Source organism: Podarcis bocagei, assembly GCF_964188305.1.
Source record: "Podarcis bocagei genome assembly, chromosome: 13".
Classification (NCBI taxonomy): domain Eukaryota; kingdom Metazoa; phylum Chordata; class Lepidosauria; order Squamata; family Lacertidae; genus Podarcis; species Podarcis bocagei.
The window spans coordinates 19,413,943-19,437,594 of NC_138138.1; the positions used below are offsets into that span (position 1 = coordinate 19,413,943).

Below are 23,652 nucleotides of genomic sequence, written 5' to 3' on the forward strand. Positions count from 1 at the left end.
CCGCGGAGCCGAGCGGAGTAAAATGGCTGCCGCAGAGGCCGGGCCCGGACAGTGTCGGCGGCGGCGGTGGCAGCGGCAGCGGCCGCGCCTCCTCCCCTTCCTCCTCCTCCTCCTCTTGTGTTGAAGTGGGCGGGCGGAAAGGCCTAGCTTCCCGGTGGAGCTGGGTAATTGTGGCAATGGCTCGGGAGGGGCTGCCGGCCAAAGGGTCTTTCGCGGGGCTGGTGTGCGAGCGCGCGTGTATGTATGGGTGCAAAAAAAAGTGTGTTTGTATACATATATTTATTTTATATGCGCCGGGAGTGTGTTTATGCGCGGGGGGGGGGGCGGGGGCGAATATTAAGTGTACGCAATGCAGGGGCGAAGGCTTTAAAAAATAATACAATAATAATAATAATAATAATGGGGGTAGTCGGTTGTTTTAAAGTAGCGGTGACGGGCGGAGAAGGCCTATGAGCGCGCCCGTTAAGGACGTGATGTGGGGTCGGAGAATCGGGGGGGCGGCGGGTTGGTCGGGGGGTGGGGTGGGTTCCTTTTGGCTTGGAGGCCATTCCCGTAAGCCCTAAAGGAGGGGCAGCTGTCGTGAGGGGGGGGGGTGGCGGCCCCGAGAACCGTGCCTTGTCTTGTTTCGGTATTAAAACAGTATTTGGGGGGGGGGGTATTGTGAGGAGATCTGTGGGGAAGCGATGCGTGTGGGGCGGCATCCATCCTGCGCCCACTTAACCTGAGGAGAAGCGCTGATGGGGTCAGTGGGGCTTGGCGCTCCCCCCCAATCCCCGCTATACAGGCAGCGGATAGGGCTTTGTTTGCACCCCCTGGGAAAGGGGGAAGAGGGCATTCAAGGGGGTGTGCGCCTGCTTCGGGGGCTGTACATGAAGGGAAACGGTGGGGCAGAGGGGTTTGAGGCATGTGGAATCTATGGAAGAAGATGGGTGGTGGTGGGGAGGTTGTTTTAGTATGGCTTAGAGACGGATGGGGGTTCATTTGGGGTTGTTGGTGGCAGTCAAGGTCCTTTCTTGTGTCACTTGGGTAAGGAGGAGCTGATTTGACCCTGGGAAAGGGAACTGGATAGCATCAGGGATTTTCCCCCCCCTCATTGTGCATTACTTTTGGACTGGAGTTGCCGAGGACTGAAGCCTAGGAGCTTTTGCACGGGAAACATAGCCTCTTTACCCCCTGAGCTGCATCAGTTGATGGTCAGGTAAATTCTATAATGGGAGTTGTGGACCTGAGATGCGGCTATGGTTAAGGGTGCTTTTTGTGGCTGAAGATGGCACAGAAGGCTCGTGGGTTGCCCAAATGTGGTGTCATCAATGGGCTGTGGGATCTTGGTTGGTAAGCTGATGGAACGGCATGTCCAGGGTGAAATGACAGAAGAATTGTAAGGTTCCAAATGGAAAAATAAGAGAATGGGAAGGTTTTTCAGTGCCATGTGGTGAGAAGATGGGTGGCAGAGGATTGATGGAAGGTTTTTAAGGAAATGTTGGATAAGCAATTTAATGGCAATTTTTAGATGTAGAATGTCTGAAGCAGAGGATTGGGCAGATAATCTGAAAGGTTGCATCTAACTCTCTATGCTTATAATTTTACCTGTCTTTTGGGTCTGTTAGTATTTAGAATCTAGCACAAAATTGTGCAATTTAACGGAATAATTGTTTAGGTAAATAGGGGATTGAGGATTAACAGGTCTCTTTAAGTCTCATTTATCCATACCTTAAGACTAGAAAATGCGGTTGTACATACCTTCACACACACCACATATCTAGGATTTGCAGATCTCCCAAAGAAACCAACATTCTACTAGTTTCGATCCTGGATTCTGGTCATTCTACCAAAGTTTCTATGGGTCTTGGGACAGCCTCAACATCTGATGCTGTTCAAGTTCATTCTTATTAGAAAGGAAATTATTTAAGACTAGGAATGGTGGGGAAGGCACTAGTGTTCTGAGCTGAGAAGATAAGATAAGGATCAGGGTTTATAAAACTTAGAGAGTCAGCTCTTGTGAAAGAATGGTGCAGCAGAGAAGAATTATTTATGTGTGGGTAGTCTGTGATGATTAGAAAGTGGAGGAATTTCCTGGGTGAAAGTCAAACTCAGGGATGGAAATACAGAATCATAGAATCATAGAGTTGGAAGAGACCACAAAGGCCATCGAGTCCAACCCCTGCCAAGCAGGAAACACTATCAGAGCACTCCTGACATATGATTGTCAAGCCTCTGCTTAAAGACCTCCAAAGAAGGAGACTTCACCACACTCCTTGGCAGCAAATTCCACTGTCGAACAGCTCTTACTGTCAGGAAGTTCTTCCTAATGTTTAGGTGGAATCTTCTTTCTTGTAGTTTGGATCCATTGCTCCGTGTCCGCTTCTCTGGAGCAGCAGAAAACAACCTTTCTCCCTCCTCTATGTGACATCCTTTTATATATTTGAACATGGCTATCATATCACCCCTTAACCTCCTCTTCTCCAGGCTAAACATGCCCAGCTCCCTTAGCCATTCCTCATAAGGCTCATCTGGCCTTTCAGATATTGGTAATTACAGCTCCCATCATCCTTGACCTCTTGCCATGCTGGTTGGGCCTGCGTGAGTTGTAGTCCATCAGTAACTGGACGGCCACCCCGTTCTTGGTGTAGGTGGAAAGGAACTTGGAATATTGGGCTCCTAACAGGCTACACGTATAATGACAACTTTGTTTTAAAATAAGCAAATGCTTAAATGTATTGAACTATAAATCAGCTAATCAGCGGGGTTCTAGCACATTATCATTGTCGATCTTAAGGACACTGCAATCACTGTATTTGCTTCTCCCACTATCTTCACTTGAGAGCACACTGCTTCACACAAACAAAAGTAATTTTAGATATGCCCGGGGACACTCTTCTTTTAGTATTATGTTTATTACCTATTTGGTTCACAAAACAGGGTATGAAACCGAGCTGCTTTCTTGGTGTTGAAGCTGGCTCAGAAAATAACCTGGGACATTTCCCTTCTCGAAGGGAGTGCTGGCAGGAGACTGTGTTCTGGCTGTGCAGTAAGAAGCCTTTCCTCTTTGGCTGAGCCTGACTTAGGTGCTGTCTTACCGATTTAAATATGCAAACCTCAGATGAGGCAAATGGCTTATATGCTGCCATGGCGCTTTAGCTACTTCCATTGGGCAACAATTAGAAAAGCATAACTGGAACACTGAAATAGTTTTTACGGAAAGCCAGTTGCTACCTGCTCGATCCCAGCCCCTCTTCCCTTCGTTGCTTAGATGAATTATGGACAGTGGAGACCTAGATCCCATGTTGCAGCAGTGGGTGCAGACAGAGTTTTCTGTGAAAGAAGCAGGGCTCTGGTGGATCGAAACATGGGCTGGCAGTCTTGCAAATCCTGAATTCTCTTGGAGGAGCATGAGGTATTGAGAGGGTGGGATGGGGAGATGACTTGTTGCCGAGTGGGTGTCCGGATTTCAGAGTTCTATGCAAAGGGACTGTATTTCATCTAGTCTAGTTGAACAAGCTGTACCTGAAGAGGATAGGTAGGTCAGAAACTGGATTATCAGTCGCTAATGTCTCACTCAATGTCAATATCTAGGATTTGCAGCTCCTGCAGACATGGAAGAGGAGGAGAATCGACGCCCCCCAGTAAGGGAGGATCCTGCACGAGGTGGCGAGAAGCCAGCCAGTGAACCTTCTCTCGATGCAGATTGGGACCAATCGGGTGCCCTCTGTGCTGGCCAAGCTATCATTCTGGTAATGACTGCTCAGTTTCTCAAGGGGTTGTGGGCTGGAGTGATGGGCATAGGCATTGCTTAATACTTATGTTTCGAATGAGTAGTTCTTGCTGGGAAGCCTGTGGTTCCTTGAGGTTGAGCACAAATAATAGGTCCATTTTGAGGCATTAGTGGTGGTTTTGCTCAGAGGATAAATTTGTATTTCCGCCTTGTGCTGCTTTGTAGATGCAGACGAGTTTACGAAAGCAGGACAGTTAAGTTAACGTATGCAAAGTAACCAGTTGGGTGTTTGGAGATGCTCTCCTCTGCTTCTTTCTTACAAACTTAGTCCAGTGTATTTTCCAATTCAACGCCTTTATGGGCGTGTAGCAAGTACTGAAATGATATATTGATTAAAAATGTACATGGCACGTTACTGAAATACATCAAGAAGGGGTTGCGGCAATCAGGAAGAGGTGACACAGTTGGCATTGGACTGAGTGGCTGCCTGCCATTGGATCAGGAATGGGCAGTCAGAAGGACCCCAGGTCCCATCAGCCATAGCCAGTATGGCCAGTGGTCAAGCATGATGGGAACTGTAGTCCCAGCAGCGTATGGAGGGCCCTCCCCTATTCTACACAGTCAACTACAACCACAGGAATCTGAAAATGAAGTTCGGAGAATGTGGGACTAACATCCTCTTAAAAAGCAAGAGCTCTCATTCAACCTGTTTACACGCTTTTTTGATAGCTGCCAAACAGCCATTTGTTAAAGATACTGGACAATAGCAAGGCTGGAGATCTTGAATGGTGTGTTTTTATTCAGAAAACAAGTTTAATGGACATTGTGAATGGGCTCACTGTAGATAAATGAGAATCATTATCATGCAGAATCATAATTCATATCATTACCCCCCCTTCCTCTACTGTTTTCAAGGGGCTGTATAGGAGTCCCGTCCCCAAATTTTTATATCACAACATATCTCAGCACAAAATAGTTTCCGTGTGAAATAAGTCTGCTGGGCAATAGTTAAGAGAGAGTGGATACTGAAAAATGAGGCAGCCTCACAATGAGAAGATTCACCTTCCCCAAGAAAGCAGTCTCTTAAGTTGACTCTTGCTTTCATAATATGGAAAGAGTTTCATAGGTCTACTTGCATGTACTGTATTTGGATACATTGGTAGACTTGCTTAGTTTTTTAACCTGAAAATAAAACTTTTCGTTTGCTTTTGTGTCAATTCCTAAACATGAAAATTCATCATATGGGCTGAGATCCAAAAGGACCGTGCACTCACATGCGTTTTTGGGAGACTTCCTTTCCCATTGTGGCCTCCTGTGTAACCCAAACACCAAATTCCAAAGGGTTGTCATACAATTGCCTGATTCAAATGTAATGATAAACAGTGGTATATAGTTATGTGCACAAGCTTTGGGTTTATGCTTTTTCTCCTACACCTCTCTTCACTGGTGCAGACACAAGGAGGAAATTGGAAGTTTATGCGTTTGATTGCGGTTAGCCACAGTTCAGGATTGTGTCTTGAGTGTTAGGTTAAGCTTAAATGTGGCTAGTTAAAGCAAGGTAGCTTCATAAGCTATGAAGCTGGCTTATTTCAACAGATCATAGTGAATATTAACCCCCGTTTAGCGACATGTCCAAACCCTAAACTGGGGTTATTTGGCATTGAAAGCAGTTCAGTTTCCTCCTGCTGATGTTGTTGTGTGTAGAGTGTGCGAAGTGCGATTTGAAGCTTATTGCAGCTCATTCCTGCCATGATAAAACCATGGTTTACTGTGGTATCCAAACTAAGCTAATACAGGCAGTGACCATTTTGCATGGGGTTTCTGTATAGGCCCGCTCCGCCCCATTCTCCCCTCTTCTGGTTCCAAAAAGACCTGCATGTCAGGACAATTGAACACGCCTAAAATGGTCACCGCCTGTATACGTGTATCAGAATTTTTTTTTTTTCTATCCGTACGTGAAGTGTTTTTCTGGTTGCACAGTTTTTTTGTGCATGTGTCACAGTCATGGCTTCCTCCCTAACAGTATTATAAATCAATCATTAGGCTTTCCTTGCAGAAATATGTTTAGGCTGCTATGCTTTTTTTTTTTTTAAAGTACACATCACTGCCATATAGAGTTTATTTGGAGTAAATATTTTTTCTTTCATTCCGTCCTACATTTGACTTCAGAAACCATAATTTCTTCGTTTTCTTTTCCACCTCTCCCTCACTTGCGCATCGTTGTTCTTTTAACTTCTCTCTTGGTGCTTGCCAATTGTTCTGTGGAACTGTTTGTTTAGTTCTGCCAGCTGGTGTGGCGTTCCAGAAAGAAAGAAAAATCTGTAGAAGAGCATTACAAAAAAAAATTGGCCTTGCAGATAAGTATACAGAGATTGTAAAACTTGCCAGCCCACACATGTGGCTTCTTGCTTAACCAGCTTTCAGCAAAACAGACTACGCTTAGTCTTAGAGCTTGAAAAATAACGGTTCAGAAAACAATTGTTTTGGGTTTGGAGGGTAGAAGGAGTTGAAAAACAGAGAAATACGGGATATATTTCCCCATCGATTTAATAAGCAGCTCTTGCCAAAAATGAATAAAAAATTTTTGCCCAGACATAATATGTGCAACCCAATCTTGAATATAATTGAAAGGAAGTCTGAACCATTTTCATTGGTGCTTACCCCAGGAAAGTGTGTATAGCAGGGCATTTATATATTATTTTAGTGTCCAAATGGAAACTTGGACAAAGCTCTTGGATGTGTGACATTCACAGGGTAGTATGACCTTTTTTAATGAAATTAAATAGTAGCAGTAGAACACAGCAGTATATCACACACTAATTCTTAGGTTCTTCACAAGCATAGCATTTCTGGAAAACATCTGAACAAAATCTTTCAATATGTAGTGTGATACCTCAATATTTTCTTCTTCGTAAGAATTCTCCTGCGGTTAATTCCCCCCCCCCCCAGTCTCATTTTTGTCAGAACAGAAGTTAGTAGAAAAAGAGATTCCTTTAAAGCATTGGGGCTCTATGTACAAAATGTAGTAACTATTAATATTTACATTAGTGTTAGGATATTAATATCAAATTTATAAAATAATGTGTGGGTTAGGGTATTTTTCATATATATTCATATAATGCTCTCCCTCCTCCCCTTTACACAATTTTGTGGCTTGTTTTTGGAATCACTTAAATGCTTTATCTCCTGCCAACCTAGCAGTTCGAAAGCACGACAAACTGCAAGTAGATAAATAGGTACCGCTCAGGCGGGGGAAGGTAAAAGGCATTTCCGTGCGCTGCTCTGGTTCGCCAGAAGCGGCTTAGTCATGCTGGCCACATGACCCGGAAGCTGTCTGCGGACAAACGCCGGCTCCCTCGGCCAATAAAGCGAGATGAGCGCCGCAACCCCAGAGTCGGTCATGACTGGACCTAATGGTCAGGGGTCCCTTTACCTTTACCTTTAAATGCTTTATAGTGGAACATTCTTCGATAAAATATCACTTTTTAAAAAAGCATCAGGGCTTCACTTTTTGGAAGACTTGCTTGCAGACATGTTTAAGTTCATGTAGTTAGATTTTTATCCTCTGTGACCTTACTTGGAAATAAGCCTCATCTTGAAACTTGGTGAGATTTCCTCTTTTATCAGCCACCCATTGTGCATTTAATATGCTTAATTAATAATTACTTCTAAAAGAAATGTCCTAGGGACAGGGACGTCTGGAACCAACATGCATTCAGGAAGCGTCTTTTGAAGCCTTTCCTCCTAAGAGATAAAGAGCAAACATTAAAAGATGCTTGGCCTTGGGGCATGCAGAAGAATGTAGCTGGAAGGGAAAAAAACAGCCCACAGCTGCAAACTTGCACAACTAATTAAGCTGAGACCGTGATCTTGGATCATTGGATAGGCACAAGATAAATGAGACAGGTGACGGTGACAACCAAGCAGAAGGCTTCGGGTTCAAACTTCAAGGTATTGGCTCAGTCTTGGGTGCTGAAAGCACATCTGAGTGCAGAGAAGACCACATGCAATGGATTTTGGTTAATTTTTAAAAGTCCTGGCTACAAAGCTATAAAGGAGAAATTCTGGATCAACGTTGGCTTCTTAGGGGTGGTTTCTACTTGCCCCACATTCATGGCAATTTGCAGGTCTGGTTTTAATAAAAATCATCTATCTCCGTCAGGTTCAATTTTTGGGTTAGGTTTTTATTATATTATAATGTATATAAAACAGAGCAGGGATAACTATGGGCAAAAATTAAAAGATGAAAAACAAAATTATAAAATAGGTACTTGAAAGAGTTGAAATAATAAAGTCTAAGTGAAGACAATCAATGTTATCAGATCATCACGTATAATTCCAGATTTGCCAGACTTGTGACCTGTTGTCTTGAAAATGATGGTTCCATTGTATATGCCATAAAGGAATGTCAAATCGTATAAAAACTGAATGTTGTAGTCCTTGTCATAATCTGCAGCCAGTGATACCAAGCATCCAGTGTAAGATGATTCCTATTCTTACTGCCAAGATCATATATATAAATCATTTTTAAACAATATATTTACATTGGTGTCATAAAAAAAACCTCAGTAACATTAATTCTGGACAACGAAAGATTTATTTTTGACAACCCGCACTGTTTCTAGCAAATCGTTCTTTTTTAATGATGAGCCATTCATCACCCAATGTGTATATTTAACTACATCCTTAATGTGAGCTTTACGTCCAGTATTGCAGTGTAATAGCTTGCTTGTTATCATTGTTCTGACGTTTCTTAAAGTGGCGCTTAGGCTGGAAACAAGATCTCCAAAGTTCTTGGGCAGTTTTTGTTTTATTTTGCAAGGTTCTCACGTATAAGATTTCTGTCTTGATTTCATATCAGCCTTTGAGTCTTGCCCCATTGATTGTCCCTGTGCAAACCCATCCAATGTCCGCCATGAAAGCTAGCCGGTCGTTTTCAGTTGGGCTTCTGGCAGTTGCAGTACTGGATGTTTCTCAGCAAGAGCTAAGGCTTGTTGTTGTTGTTGTCCTTGCAGAAAGCTTTGCAGCAAGCTGTGGGCAGTGGCCTGCCGGGTGAACTGCAGGATCCAGCCAGTGAGAAAGGTAACTCAAAATCAAGAGGCAAATCAAGGAGCGAAGGGACCAATGGGTTCGTCAGGTGGATTAGTTGCACTTTCAGCAATAGGCGCCTCTGCTGTGAACATCACAATTCAACATGAGCATAGCAGATCTCGGATCAGGCTTGAGGGATGTGGGCTTTTTGTGGGGAGGAGTGGTGGAGAATGAGAAGTGGCCTTTTACCAAGTTGCATCAGTTGCCCATTTAGCTCAGTGTTGTCAGCTCTGATTGGTAGAGTTTCAGACAAGGGTCCCTCCCAGCCCTACCTGGAGACGCCAGGGGTTGAACCCAGGGACTTCCAGCATCCAACAGGTGTATTCTTCCACTGAGCTATTCACATTCGCCTTCCTTAAGTTGAAGCCACATGTTTCCTTTATTTACTAAAAAAAATAAAAATGTCTATCCACAAGGTGCCTGACGTTCACCAATAAAAAGCCTGAACTAGATTATGGGTGCTTAATGCGCCTAATAATAATAATAACAATATATTATTTATACCCCACCCACCTGGCTGGGTTTTCCCAGCCACTCTGGGCAGCTCCCAACAGAATATTAAAAACAGGATAAAACAGCAAACATTAAAAACTTCCCTAAACAGAGCTGCCTTCAGATGTCTTCTAAAAGTCAGATAGTGGTTTATTTCCTTGACATCTGATGGGGGGCATTCCACAGGGAGGGAGCCACTACCGTGAAGGCCCTCTGCCTGGTTCCCCCTAACCTCACTTCTCACAGTGAGGGAACTGCCAGAAGGCTGTCAAAGCTGGACTTCAATGTCCGGCCTGAACAATAGGGGTGAAGATGCTCCTACAGGTATACCGGGCTGAGGCCATTTAGGGCTTTAAAGGTCAGCACCAACACATTGAATTGGGCTCAGAAACATGCTGGGAGCCAATGTAGTTCTTTCAGGATCGGTGTTATGTGGTCTTGGCGGCCGCTACCAGTCACCAGTCTAGCTGCTGCGTTCTGGTTCTTTTCATGTGGCTAGTTTTCCAGGGCAATGCAAATGTTCAGAATTGTGAAATGATGCTTCTCGGTGCCTGCAATGACTTCAAGACCAGGGAGCATTGAGCTTTCCAATAATACCAGCACCTTTCCCTTCAAGAGGCACAAACTGGCCAGAGATCTAGAATATACAAATACACATACATCTGTGTCTGTATTTCTTAATTAAAGCTGGTGTCGCAGGGTTTAAAAGAACACAACTGTTAATCCACAGCTAGTCGAGAGGAGGTGGGCACTGAAGGGGGAGGCTCATCATGCAGCCGATCCCTGGTTCAGTCCCCAGCATCTTCAGGTAGAAACACTGCCAGTTAAAAGACAGTACTGAGCTAGATGGGCCAATGGTTTGACTCGGTCAGAGCAGTGATGGCCATATTGGCCCTCTGGCTGTTTTGGGACTACAACTCCCATCATCCCTAGCTAACAGAACCAGTTGTCAGGGATTATGGGAATTGTAGTCCCAAAAACATGGAGGGCCAAGTTTGGCCATCACTGGTCTAGAGGAAGTTTCATGTCATCTTAGTAGTCCTTGTTAATGCTTTTCACTAAATGCTCAAAGTCCTCCTCGTACCAACCGTTACTGACCTATCTCAGGCTACCCAGCAAGTTCTAGGGACACGGGTGGCGCTGTGGGTTAAACCACAGAGCCTAGGACTTGCCGATCAGAAGGTTGGCGGTTTGAAGCCCCGCGACAGGGTGAGCTCCCGTTGCTCGTTCCCTGCTCCTGCCCACCAAGCAGTTCGAAAGCACATCAAAGTGCAAGTAGATAAATAGGTACCACTCCGGCGGGAAGGTAAAGTGCGTTTCTGTGCGCTGCTCTGGTTCACCAGAAGCGGCTTAGTCATGCTGGCCACATGACCTGGAAGCTGTACGCCGGCTCCCTTGGCCAATAAAGCAAGATGAGTGCCGCAACCCCAGAGTCGTCCACGACTGGACCTAATGGTCAGGGCGTCCTTTTACCTTTACTTTACCCAGCAAGTTCATGACCGAGCTAAGATCTAAGGATTCCCAGTGCATGACTCTTTAGTACTGAGGGAGATGTTTGATTGTGGCCTACAGGTGAGCCACTATCCCATTTCTGGTGGATCACGTGGGCGAGATCTTGATTTGATCTAGCAAGGCATTTCATGTTCTCATAAGCAAAGTGCATCCTCTTAAGATTTGTTTACAGTGGTCGTTCACTGTTTGTGATAAGCAGTCTGGGGTATGGACTCTTTTTTAAATGAGAATTTGCAAAGCAAAAGAAAGAATGAAGTCATGCAGCCTTTGGGCTGTGTAATGGCAGACTTCAGCTACCTGTCTAGTTCATGTGCAGGTGCTTTTTGGAGTACTATATCCCTGCAAAGCAGGCATGTCATACCTTTCTAGTGGGTTCCTTCTTGCCGTCATTGCCTCTCTCTTTTTCAGATGCTGAATGCAAGCACACAAGCCGGAGGAAATGGTGCAAGAGCTCCAGATCCGAAGGACTCGGAGGTACCTGGCTGGGAACTGGGGACCCTGCACTGGCCTGCGATAGGAATGCCGCAATGGGTGAGGTATGTTGGCAGTTTCATACTGTAAACACTGCATCCCTATTTTAATAATGTGTTAACATTGGAAAGCTTGCATGTTCCGTTGCAGATCAGTGCAAGGGCCAAACAGTGTGACCGCTGGAGATTCCTAATGCCCTGGGGTCAACTACACATGGGTTTGATGGTAAAGGGACCCCTGACCATTAGGTCCAGTCGTGGACGACTCTGGGGTTGAGTGCTCGTCTTGCTTTATTGGCCGAGGGAGCCGGCATACAGCTTCCAGGTCAATATATTATATTTGGTAAATCGGTACTTTCACTGGAGACAAGACGCACATGATTGCTGTTAATTTACTCTTTATCATATAATTCATACCATTCATAAGGACATAAAATATGTGGATGATAAGTAACATTATACATTTTCAAAGCAGACCCATGAGGTCAGTGAACTTAAACAACTTGCATCCACTGTTTTTTTAACAATATAAGTCTGCTCTGAAAATGACTTCGTTGGCTATCACCCCATGACAATCCCAGCATTGCCTAATTTTTTCTTAATATTTATAACCAGAGGGTCCCAGTTACTCAGCACTTGTTTATTCTCCTATTCCTTCCTCCAGGTCCTTGAGGCTCCTTCTTCTGGTGTGGTGCCTGACTTGGCTGGAGTCTGTGACTACCTGGAGTGGACTTACCATTTGCCACAGGGAGTAGAGAGCTCCGTAGGAACTCAGGCAGTTTAGTAAGTGGGACTCCCATAGGGCAACTGTCTCAGGGAGGAAAAGTGCCCATTCTTGTGGCTACAGTCTGGAGCTTCACAGTAAAAGCTCTGAAATTCTACCATTCAGTAGAAGTTCTGTAAAACATCGGAGCTGCACAGCTGGCAGGATAACGGTAATAACGAGGCTTTTAGAAACATAAGCCTGTTGGCAAATTAAATTCAGAAGTGCGTCAAGCAGTAAAATGCACGTATCAAAGTATCCTTCTTAGGAACTTGGGAATTAAATCTGAGTGCAGTTGCAGAAGGAGGGGAAATTGCAGAAGCCAAATGGCTTTGTAGCAGAAAAGGGGCTCTCATGAGCTACCGCCCTGGCAAATAGAATAGTATTGACTGCTACTTCTATGCAGTCCCCTGTGGAAAGGGAGCTCAACTAAGGGGGAGAAGCTGCTGGATCATGAACCAGGTCCCCTCAAGGATTTAGACACTGTCAAGCAGAGCTTAGGGATCACAGTGGACCAGAGGGAACGAGACAAATTTCTAAGGTACGTGGGACCGAAATGCCTTGAATCATGCCTGCAAGTCAGTGGAGTTTAGTGCAGACCACAATAATGCTTCCCTTATTTCTGATCATTGCCCATGCTGGCAGGAACTGGAGTCCAATATCTAGGGGGCAACAGGTTGGGAAAAGGCTGGCTTAGAATGTCACGCTGGAAATTGGGATCTCTGGGTTGCCGGTGCGGGATCCGCTTCTTAATTCTGGTTTTTTGTCTCTTTCAACAGCGGGGATGAAGATATGGAAGAAGTGGAGCTGGTGGCTGAGGTGCGGCTGGGGGATGTGGGCGCCTTGTCTGGCATCTTGAGAAGAAATCTGTCTTGGAGGATGCAGAAGTCTGGTGGGTGTCTGCACATATGCGAGAAAAAAATGAGACAGATGAGGAAAGGGATGCAGGCGTGACAAGATCCAAGGTGGTGGTGCCATTCAGCAGGTTCTGTGTCTTACACATCCAGAGCCTGCCATCTTATACATAGCAGGGGGAAATGGGCTGCCGTACTTGGCGGTAGGGTAGTAAAACGGTTTCTTTTCAGTGTTGGGTCTCTTCCCCCAGCCCATTCATAATCACATATGTGCTGATAGAAGATCTTCTATTTCAAGTGCTCCAGCCCAGTTTCTCTTAGGCCCAGGACTCACAAAGATACTCATATTTCAGGGGACCCCTACCCCCGCTGCTCAATCCTGCCCCCATATGATCTGCTGGCAGTCCCCTGCAGTAGCACCTCTCCCTTTCTGCTGACCTTGAGCCCAGATATGGTGAGGATAAATCCTGCAGTTGGTGGAAATGCAGGTCTCTGTAGCTTGAGATTTGGACTCTGAAGTTGCTGGCTACAGCTTTAGGCAGCTCCAGGGCTGGATGCCTCTACTGGCTAATGGAGTACTGTATGCTATCTGAGGCTTATACCCAGTCGATAGCAGCAGAATTGGAAATATCGGAACCCTGACCCCTGTGAAGCACCATTTGTGGAATTTGATACGGGGCCTTTATGTATTTTTTTTTTTTAAATTCCCATATTCTTCCAAATTTGGGTGCACGCCTAACCATTTCCGTTTTTGCTCCCTGCAGCCTGCCTTGGATTATCTGCACCTTGCTGGAGAGGAAGCAACGCCTGTCCGCTTGGCCACCGTTCCCTTTCAGAGCAGCCTTACCCTCTGGACTCACACAGAACTCTGCCTGTAATGGATCTGGCTCCTTTGACTTCTCTTTTAGCCAGGAGCCAAGTTTCGCAGTCCCCTAAAGCAGACAGGACTTCTCCTTCACCTTGCTTGGGCATGACTCTGGGTACTGGCATGGGGGTATCCAGCGGGGGGCAGCAGCGCCCGCAGAGCGCCGCCAGCCGGGAATCTGAATCCCAGCAGCGTTCTCAGCCACCTCCTGCTAACTCCTTGGACAAGGCCGATTCCAGCACCTCTTCTTCATCATCCTGCTCTTCGTCGTCATCCTCAATCTCCTGCCACCAGGGCCTGCCGGGCGAAGGTGGCGACTCTTCAAACCCCTGCCCCCCAATGCGCTCCCCGGACTTAGATATTTATGATCCCTTCCACCCGACCGATGAGGATAACCTCAATGGTGATTTTGCCTTTGGCGACTCTCCCCACAAAGAAGCAGAGGGTGGGCGGCATGACCAGAAGTATGACCCCTTTGACCCCACGGGCTCTAACCCCAGTTCCTCCATCAGCACCCCTTCGCATGAGGAGGATGATGAAGACGAGGATGATGACGAAGACGACCACGACCAACACCCTCCAGACATGTCCCACAGCATCAGTCGCATCTCGGAAACATTGGCTGGGATCTACGACGAAAACAGCCTGAGCCAAGATTTTCCCAGCTCGGACAAAGGGCAGGAAGATTCTGAGCCAGAGGTGGAAGCCGGCAGAGATTATGAAACGGAGGCAGCCTGCTCTGCTGAGCTTCCCGAGGGCAAAGAGCCCCCGGGCGCCGATTCCACTCTGCCTGAGGAGCTTCCTTCAGAGCAGGTGGAAGCTAAAGCCCCTGAGCCACGCCGCCGGGTCTTTGTGGTAGACTTGGCCCCCAAAGGACGCTTGGATGCTGAAACCAAGCCACAGCTGGAAGGGAAAGTGTCCCTGGAGGTGGTGACTGTTGGAAACGCCAAGCTGAGGAGTGGCGAGAAGACATCCAAAGGAGGCGGGCATCATCGGGCCGGACGCCGGTCATCCATGGAGTGGGACGGGAGCGGTGGCGGTGACTCGGAAATTGAGGAAGGCGAGATTGTCCAGCCAGAGGATGAGCGCTATAGCCCCATTCGACTTTTCCGGAGCAGGTGCCGGCCTGCCGAACAGCGCACCCTGCGGGTGGTTGAAGGAGACGACTTCCTGTCGCTGCACGCCGACTCGGATGACGAGGGAGCCCTACAGATCGACTTCAGCGAGAGCCAGCCTGACCCCCGTTGGAAGGGCGTGGACTTGAGGAGAAAGATTCTGACCCAGCGACGAGAGCGCTATCATAGGGCCCCCTCGCCCCTGCCTCCGCCACCGCCCCCTCCGCCAGCCCCCAAGCGCCCTGCCTCCAAGTCTCACTCCGGATCGAGCTCCGGCTCCTGCAAGAAATCGAAAAGGGAGCGCAAAAGGTCACGCGAGCGCAAGGCCTCCAAAACCAAGGAGGCCTATGTCTCCCCGTGGAACCCCAAGAAGAAATCCAAATCGCGCTCGAAATCCAAGGAGCGCCGGCATTCACACCACAGGGCTTCACGGTCCCGCTCACATCACCGAGCCTCCCGGTCCTGGTCGCCGTCGATCAGCACCAGCTTGTCTGCGGTTGGCTCCTCCCATACCTCCGCCGAGCGGCGCAAGAGCAGGAGATCAAAGTCGAAGGAGAAGCGCCGCGGCCGGCGCTCTCGGTCACGCAGCAGCAGTCGTGCCCATCGCAGCAGACACAAAGAGAAACATCGGGGGGATGGCGGCAGGAAGAAGAAGAAACGCTCCCGGTCTCACTCGCGGGAGAAGCACCCTTCCCATCGGTTGTCTAAGGACAAGGAACGGGAGGTGCACCTGCAGGAGGAGCCCAAGTCTGAGAAGGTCCTGATGGAACGCCGTAGAGATGCACGGACTGTGGTGCCCCCATCGATCCAGGACCTCAACGACAACGACCTCTTCACCATCAAGAGGACCATCACGGTCAACCAGCAGGAGAAAATGGAAGGGCTCTTGGAGACGCCGGAGAGAGCTAAGCGGGAAGTCCTTTACGATTCCGAAGGGTTGAGCTTCGATGCGTGCTTCTCGGACCGCGAGCCCACAGAGGAATCCAAATCGGGCGGGGGGCGGCTAGCGGCCAAGGAGGACGTGGTCCCGTCCCGCAAGGACAAGCGGCCGGAGGAGGACATCAAACAGAAGATGCCTAAGGAGAAAGAGCGCAAGAGGGCCTACCTGGAGGAGCGCCCTGGTGCCCGCGATAAGTACAAAAAAAAGTTGAAGGAGGGACCGCCCTGTTCCGAACAGCAGGAGTTGCCCAAAGTGGAGAAAAAGGCCCGGCCGGATCGGGACAAGACTGGGAAAAAGATCAAAGCTGGAAGCCACAAGGAAAGTGGCAAGTTGGGCTCAGGCCGGAAGGTGAAGCTCCAGTCCAAGGTGGCTGTTTTGATCCGCGAAGGAGTCAGCAGCACCACGTCGGTCAAGGAGGTGGGTTCCATCGGTGTGAAGTTCAGCCGTGACAAGGAGAGCCGCTCGCCTTTCCTCAAGTCGGAGGAGAAGGTGCTGATGGTTGGAGCCTCGGCAACTGGCCAAGGAGAGATGGCCGACGTCAAGGAGCCAGGCTTCAAACCCAAGAAAGTCAAAGGGCTGAAGGCCAAGATGGGCGTGAAGAAGCTGAAGGGCATCAAGCCCAAGGGTGCCTCAGAGCCCAAGAAGAAGAAGAAGCTCAAGGTGAAGACTGGGCTGAAGAAATCCAAAGCCGACAGCTGCAGTCAAGGCGCGAGCAGCCCCTTGAGGGTCAAGGAGGAGCCCTCGTGGTCTGGTTCAGAGAAATCAGAGGTCACCGCCAAACCACCCAGCCCACAGCCCTTGGCCCCAGGCCAGGAGCTCACGCCAGACTCCCAGACAGTGGACAGCAGCTGCAAGACGCCCGATGTTTCCTTCCTTCCTGAAGAGCCCCCCGTCGAGCCCCCCAGGGTGCCAGCAGACGAGCCAGAAGCCGACAGCTTGTCCGAGACCAAAGAGGAACAGCCGCTGCAGCCACCCCCTCACCCATCTCGCAGCTTGCCCCAGCCACCGGCCCCCATGTCATGGAACCTGCAGGGTGGGGTGGACTGCACCAGTGGCGTGTTGGCATGTAGGTATTGGGATGGGGCCAGGGAAGGAGGGAGGGAGTGCTTTTGTGGAGCCCTGCTCATTGGTCTTTTTTCACGCATTGATACATTGCTTAATACTAAAATAGTTTCCAAGCAGGTTACAAAAATAACTTGCGTTTGTGTATCTGTGTGTACACACACACACACAGAGTGAAACTGAAAAACTGTAAAGCAAAGCTAAAACACAACACAATGCAAAACAACAAAATCCTAATGAAGCAGAAACATCAACACATTTTGAAAATGTCTCGAGGGCCAGGTATCCCTTCCCTCTTCTCCCTTTTACCAAAGCACTTCCGTTGGTGGTTCTAGTATGAATCTGAAATACGGCTGCAGACCCCTGTTATTGCTTGCGTGCCACAATGGCATTGATTTCTTTCCTTGATGGATCTTTGCATTATGGAAGTTGTCCATATCCTTGCCTAGAAGGTAGAGCCCCCTTCGTGTGCCCATACAATTGGAAGAGATCTCAAGAGTTCACCTCTTCTGCCACTCTCCTCAGCGCACGAGGCAAGTGCAGCATCCCTGGCAGGTGCCCACCAAAGGAGACTTTGCCACCTCCTAAGGCAAGCCTTTTCCAATTTTGGACCCCTATCAGCATAACGTCCAGCTGATAGCTGCTTCCCTCCCAATTCTCATCTGTTGGTTCTGATCCTCTGGAGCGACCAAGGGCCCAAGTCTGCTCTGTTTTCTGCATGACAGACCTCCAGATATTCAAAGACTGCTGCATCTTGAAGGATTAAAGCAGTTAAGTCCAGGTCACCACAAAACTTCATTGTCCACACACAAAACATTGAGTGCAGCTGCCACAGTCTTCACAACCTTTTCGTTTTGTTTCTTGGGGCTGTCAATGAAAGCCTGAAATTCTGCACTGCCCATCCAGTGAAGGGTAACAATTCAGAGGACTGGGGCAGCGGTATGAAGTGTTTCTCCTCAGCCATAACTTGTGCGACCAAAAGTCATTAAAAACCTGAACCTTGCCAGCATGAGAAATCACATAAGGAAAGTACATGCCTCCGAGTGTTTGCCATTTTGCGCTAAAGGCACCTGGAGCTTGTGTTCCTTGGAGCAGAACCTTCCTAGCTCTGCTAACAGTCAGAGCCAAGGAGCACAGCTCTTTTCATAGATCTGCTTTCATTTTTCAGTGCATCTTTGTTTTTAAACTGTGCAGAGCAGTGTTAAAGCCTTAACTATAGGTGTTGTAGGAGATCCGCATATTTTAAAGAGCATTTAGGGGTGGGATTGAATTTGGGCAGTGATAGGATGTTTGGCCCCATCTCAGTTACAAGATTATTTCTCCCCCAGCCCCCCCAGCCCATGCTGTTTTTCCATGATGAGTTAGTGGGCAGGGAGGGGAGAGAGAATAGAATTATAGAGCAGACCATCCCCCTCTTTGATAAGGGAAAACCCAGGACTTGAGCGTCTGTATATCAGGGGTGAGGAACCTCTTAACTGTCCGCCTGCACTCCCTTCTCCACCCCCACCCCATGCGCGTTTGGCAAACCGTTTCTGAGCCTCTTGTTTCTTAACCTAGTGACTGCCCTGCTTTTCAAGATGGAAGAGGCCAACCTTGCAAGCAGGGCAAAAGCCCAGGAGCTTATTCAAGCAACCAATCAGGTACGGAGCAGGTTTGAAACGGTTAAAACCGCTGTTGCAATTCATTTTCATTGTGTAGATAATGGAGATTGGTCAACCCAAATATCACAGGGTGTTGGCACTCAGGTTATAGCCGCAACTAGCATTTTCAGTACAAAAACCTCAAATTGAGCCAAGAGATCTGGCTGCGGCAACTGTTAATTCTGGGAATGCGTGTGAAACTCCTTTCTAGCCATAATGTGGGAGGGGAGGGCAGGAAGTGGAAGGTTGTGGGGCTGACTTGATAACACAAGCGGGACGAAGTGCAGTACTCTTGGAAGGCAAGACAAAGATGACCATTGCACACTTAAGGGTTGCGTCAAAGCCCGGAGCACTGTGTACTCTCGCGAAAGCAAGGTGTGCTGTCTAGCACAGAAGCTGGCACTTGTGAGAGTTGCAGCTCTTCCTTTTAAAAATAAAATTATTATTATTATTAGATTCCTGGTTCTCATGGTAGCAGGGACGAGCTTAGATGTATGTGGGTGTTTTCTGGTAAAGGACTTGCATACAGTGAGGGCTTGATCTTCTCCAGCGTGAAGAGATGGGGGCTTCATCTCTCCTAGGACAAGAACTGATTCTCTATCTCCCAAGCTGGCTGCCATGTCCTTCCTGGCCTCCCTCTGCCCCTCTACTCTTTGATAGACTACTTTCCAAATTTAATGTGAACCTGATTTTTGAAAAAAGAAAAAAAAGCATGGTATATGCAAAATGAGATGATGTGAACATATCACCCATTTGAATAAACAAGCATTACTTAACAGAGACTCTAGCCCTGTAACCACTTACCTGGAAACAAACCCCAGCAAGCAAAGTTGGGTTTGCTTTCTGAATACACTGGGGCGATTGGGTTGTAAATTCTGTCCAATCTCAGAATGTGTTGTTTGGGGTTCCCCCAACCGGCATCAGTGACACTTGATCTTCCTCTCATAATCACGTCGTGTTTTGGAGCTGTACAGCTGTTACACCACATTCAGCAGCCAGTTTCTCTTCCTCCAAATCAAGTCTGGTAATTTTCTGTTTTTCTTGAATTAAAAGCCATCCAAAGACGCTGAGGAAGTCGTATTGCTTTGAAAGTTCTCATCGAGTGGTGACACCGGTGTTTAGCTGTCATTGTAGGACCCATTGAACGCATCTCCAATGCCCAGCGTGGGCTGAGAGGACAAATCAGCTTTGGGGAGGTTGTGTTTGTGGCTGTAGCAGGGCGCATGGCTAGCGGAGGGAATCTGGCAGTGCAGATTCCCTGTGTAAAGGGAGTTGGGCTTATCTCACTAAGAGTGAGGCACACGTGGTCCTAGGCCCCATTTCATGAGGTTGGGGGGAGCCCTGAGGGGAAAGAAAGAAGGCAATAGAGGGAAATGGTGGTAGGAGGAGCCAAAATGAATAGGAGGAGAAGAGGGGAAAGCCCTCTGCAATCAACACATTCAGACTTCTGGCGAGTGTGAGCTGGCCCCACACACTTTGGCTTGGGGGCCTGACGCATTGGCCCTGAAGAAATGCAGCCCTTAGCAAAAGAGAGGCTCCCCAGGCCTTGTGTGACTATTCCCTCAGCTGCCACCAGTAGGTGTAGCTTCCTCTAAGCTCTTACAGGGAACATCAGCCCTGCTTACTGATTTTGCAATGTGCAGTTGCACCCAACTGGGGTATCTTTTAGGGAAGGGAGATTGGCAGGTCGCCCTGTCCCATCCTGTCCCATCCACCCATCCAGTTACCTGATTGCTTCTGGTAGTAGCATCCCAACATCTAGCTCTTGAGTTTGGAGAAATGGAAGGCCAATGACATGCCGTCTTAACCATCTCCTCCTCCCCTCCCCTACCAGATCCTGACCCACACCAAGCCCACTGCCTCCTTGGGCCCCCCTCAGCCGCCAGCACCACCGGCCCACCCGCCTGCCTCGCACTTGGCTGTACCGCCCGTCTCCTACCTGCTCCAGAGCTCCCTGCCTCTCGGAGGCTGTGGCTCCACCCCCACCACTCCCACTGGAGTCTTGCCCGGGATGTTGAGCCAGGCTTCGTCAGGCCCTCCCTCGGCGGCCATATTTGCCTCTTCCTCCGGCACCGATCTGGGGAGCACCAGCTCTGAAGGACGCGGAGACAGCGACAAGGTAAGAGCTGGGGTTGTTTTTGGAACAAAGCAGCCGGTGCTTTAAGGCAAGCCTTCCCCAGCCTAGTGCCCTCCGGAAGCTGCTGGCCTACATCATCCCTACCATTGTCCATGCCAGCTCGGCTTGTGTCATAGACTGGCTGGACACAGAAGGATGGGATGCACCAGCTGGGGAAACCCCCAAGGGAAGAAGGCTCAGAGCCCAGGGAGTGGTGGTGCCACGCCAGTGAGCAGCCAGAGGGAGAAGGCTGGGAAGAGGAGGGTTCAAAAGCTGAAGGGGTAACGGTTTAGTGAGCAGGGGGAGTCTGTGACAGAAAGAAGTCCAGAAACAGGAGAGGAGGGAGGGCAGAGATTAGTCAGACTGGTGAAGAAGTCAGGGTGTCTCTCTCTCTCTCCTGCTTTGACAAGCTCCCCTCCCCCTGGTCTCCCAGGACCAGGAGAGGGAAAATGTGGGAGGAGCAAAGGCAGGCGCATTGGCGTAGTCTCAGATTGGGAAAGACCTTGGAGAGGAGGAGACTTGGGCAGCTGTGGGAAGGTGCGGGTTTCTTCAGTCTCCAAAACTGCCTCATAGAGGTAGGACCGACCAGAGATGAGCTGGTTGCTAATTAGGCCCGATACTCCTGCACAGCTCCTGTTTTGCTAAGAGTTAGCTCAGTGATTTCTCGCTGGCCCGCTTACTTACAGAATGTCGGAGGTTTTTGAGAGTCCTGAAGCACCAGGAGGGCCACAGGCTCCTCGCTTCTGCACTAAGCAGCACAGATTGGGGCCAGTTGCCCAGCACTAAAATCACCAGGGATGTGAGAATCTGCCTTTGGCTCATCTAGTTCAGGATGGGCAGCAGAGATCTCTTCCAGCCTTACCTGGAGGTAACAGGGATTGAACCCTGGAACATTCTGCATGCATTGGAAGTAGATGCTGCAACACTGAGCTAAAGCCCTCCCCTAGATATTCAGCAGTGGACCACGGTCCATATTCCTGGTATTGGGACAGGTGCTTTAAACCATCTCTGGAGGGGGCAAACAGTTTCCTGGGGGAAGAGAAAGGAAGTTCTTACAGAGGTATCCATTTTGGCTAATGAACCGTTGCTTGCAAGCAACAGAGGAGCGGGGCTTGATCAGCCCACTCTCACACCTATGCCATGCCATCGACATACCTTAAAGATAAAGGGACCCCTGACCATTAGGTCCAGTCATGGCCAACTCTGGGGTTGCGGCGCTCATCTCGCTTTATTGGCCGAGGGAGCCGGCGTACAACTTCCGGGTCATGTGGCCAGCATGACTAAGCCACTTCTGGCAAACCAGAGCAGCGCATGGAAACGCCGTTTACCTTCCCGTCGAAGCAGTACCTATTTCTCTACTTGCACTTTGACGTGCTTTCAAACTGCTAGGTTGGCAGGAGCTGGGACTGAGCAATGGGAGCTCACCCTCACCCCGTCGCGGGGATTCGAATCGCCGACCTTCTGATCGGCAAGCCCTAGGCTCTGGTTTAACCCACAGCGCCACCCGCGTCCCACTCAACATACCTTAGAACTAGCTTTACTTCACCTTGCGCCTGCCCCCCCCCCCAGCTTCAGCTGACTCTCCTGCCTCTGCTCCACTGCAGTACCTGAAAAAGCTCCACACACAGGAACGGGCAGTGGAGGAAGTGAAGTTGGCCATCAAGCCCTATTACCAGAAGAAGGAGATCACCAAGGAAGAATACAAGGACATCCTGCGTAAAGCCGTCCACAAGGTGAAAGAGGCGCGGGGGGGGGGGTCACGTGGGAGACTTGAAAGTGGGCAGGCCCACGGGGAGAGAAGGAAAGGTATTGACTCTTGTTTTGTCCTCTTCGATCCTCCTTTAGATCTGCCACAGCAAGAGCGGCGAAATCAACCCCGTCAAAGTGAACAACCTAGTGAAGGCGTACGTCCAGCGATACAAGTACTTTCGAAAACACGGGCGCAAGATGGATGAGGAGCCAGGCCCCCCCAAGGAGATAGCGGGGCTGGACAAGTCTGGCTTGCCCATGCCCCCGCTCTGATTCCCCCCCTCTTGACCACCAGGGGGGAAAAATAATAAAAAAGAATGGCCCTTCTTTATGCAAATAGGCTTGACTGGGCCCCCCTCCCCCGGCCCCCTTTCCTGTCTGTGGGGCGTGTGGAAGAGAGGGGTTGGGGCGACCCGCTTTGTTTGGGGAGGGGGTGGCATTTGGAGAGTGCGGTTCGTGTGCATCTGCTACCTGCCCCTCAACACTCAACACTTTTAGCCACAAAGCGACTTGTGTTTTACCCTGTAAATACAGATGAGAGGATGGGAAACTAATTTCTAGTTTCATCACTCTCCAAACCCACCCACCCACCCCCATGATACAAAGGGTGGATGTTATTCCCCCACCCCACCCCACCCACCTTAGTTTTTACTCATTTAGCATGTTTTTAATTTGACGGTTTTATTCTCGCCCTCCCTCCCGTCAGGAGTCATGAAAGAGCAGTACTGTGGCCGGCCTGTAGATGGCAGCTGCCTGCCACACTGGGCGGGTAGCACATCCCTCATCCTCCCCCCAGTTGTAAGTTCGTCTGCCATACTCTTCCCCTCCCCTTTCTCTTCATAAAACTGCATTTAGCCATCTGAACCGAGCTCTGTCTCTGTGGTCCTTTAGTGAGAGGTGTGTGCGTCTCTGTACTTTTTTTTGGGGGGGTGCACTCCCCCAGAACACAGATGGATCACATTTGTTGCTACAACTACCTTGTGGAAGAACTGCTTTGGTTTTTTTATTCTTTAAAGGATGCTTGAGGCATCGGGCAAAATCTTGATTTGCAGATAGCAACCCTCTCCCCGCGCTATTCTGGGGAGCAACTGCATCTCTGCACCCCTATTTAAGCAGTCACGTTAGAGTAGGCCTAGCACTCTGGATCAGCTCCTCAGCCTTTTCTTCTTCTGGAGTTCTCATTTTCTGAATTCCTCCTCCAGGGCCAAATGTTGATTCTTTGGACTCATCCCTATCTCATAACTACCCATGAAATCAATATGAGACATCGC

At 48.7% G+C, this 23,652-nt stretch overlaps 1 protein-coding gene across 2 annotated transcripts; it reads left to right on the forward strand.

The window, feature by feature from the left end:
• SCAF1 (SR-related CTD associated factor 1) lies at positions 1-23,245 on the forward strand. 2 transcript variants are annotated; one of them, XM_081166064.1, is made up of 11 exons: positions 1-164; positions 3,574-3,731; positions 8,728-8,794; positions 11,216-11,343; positions 11,942-12,060; positions 12,820-12,932; positions 13,659-16,880; positions 18,434-18,516; positions 20,351-20,635; positions 22,237-22,365; positions 22,478-23,245. In XM_081166064.1, the coding sequence occupies exons 2-11, from the start codon at positions 3,594-3,596 to the stop codon at positions 22,652-22,654; spliced, it is 4,461 nt and encodes a 1,486-aa protein (XP_081022190.1). In that variant the 5' UTR covers positions 1-164; positions 3,574-3,593; the 3' UTR covers positions 22,655-23,245. The 2 variants fall into 2 exon arrangements, with proteins under 2 accessions (XP_081022190.1, XP_081022191.1); XM_081166065.1 differs by lacking the exon at positions 1-164 and adding an exon at positions 219-241.
• The last annotated feature ends 407 nt before the right edge of the window (positions 23,246-23,652 follow it).

Coding starts and splice junctions, on each gene's coding strand:
- SCAF1 (XM_081166064.1), top strand. CDS start 3,594: ATGGAAGAGGAGGAGAATCGACGCCCCCCAGTAAGGGAGGATCCTGCA. Junction 3,732..8,727: donor CTGGCCAAGCTATCATTCTG/GTAATGACTGCT, acceptor TTGTCCTTGCAG/AAAGCTTTGCAGCAAGCTGT. Junction 12,933..13,658: donor TTGGAGGATGCAGAAGTCTG/GTGGGTGTCTGC, acceptor TGCTCCCTGCAG/CCTGCCTTGGATTATCTGCA.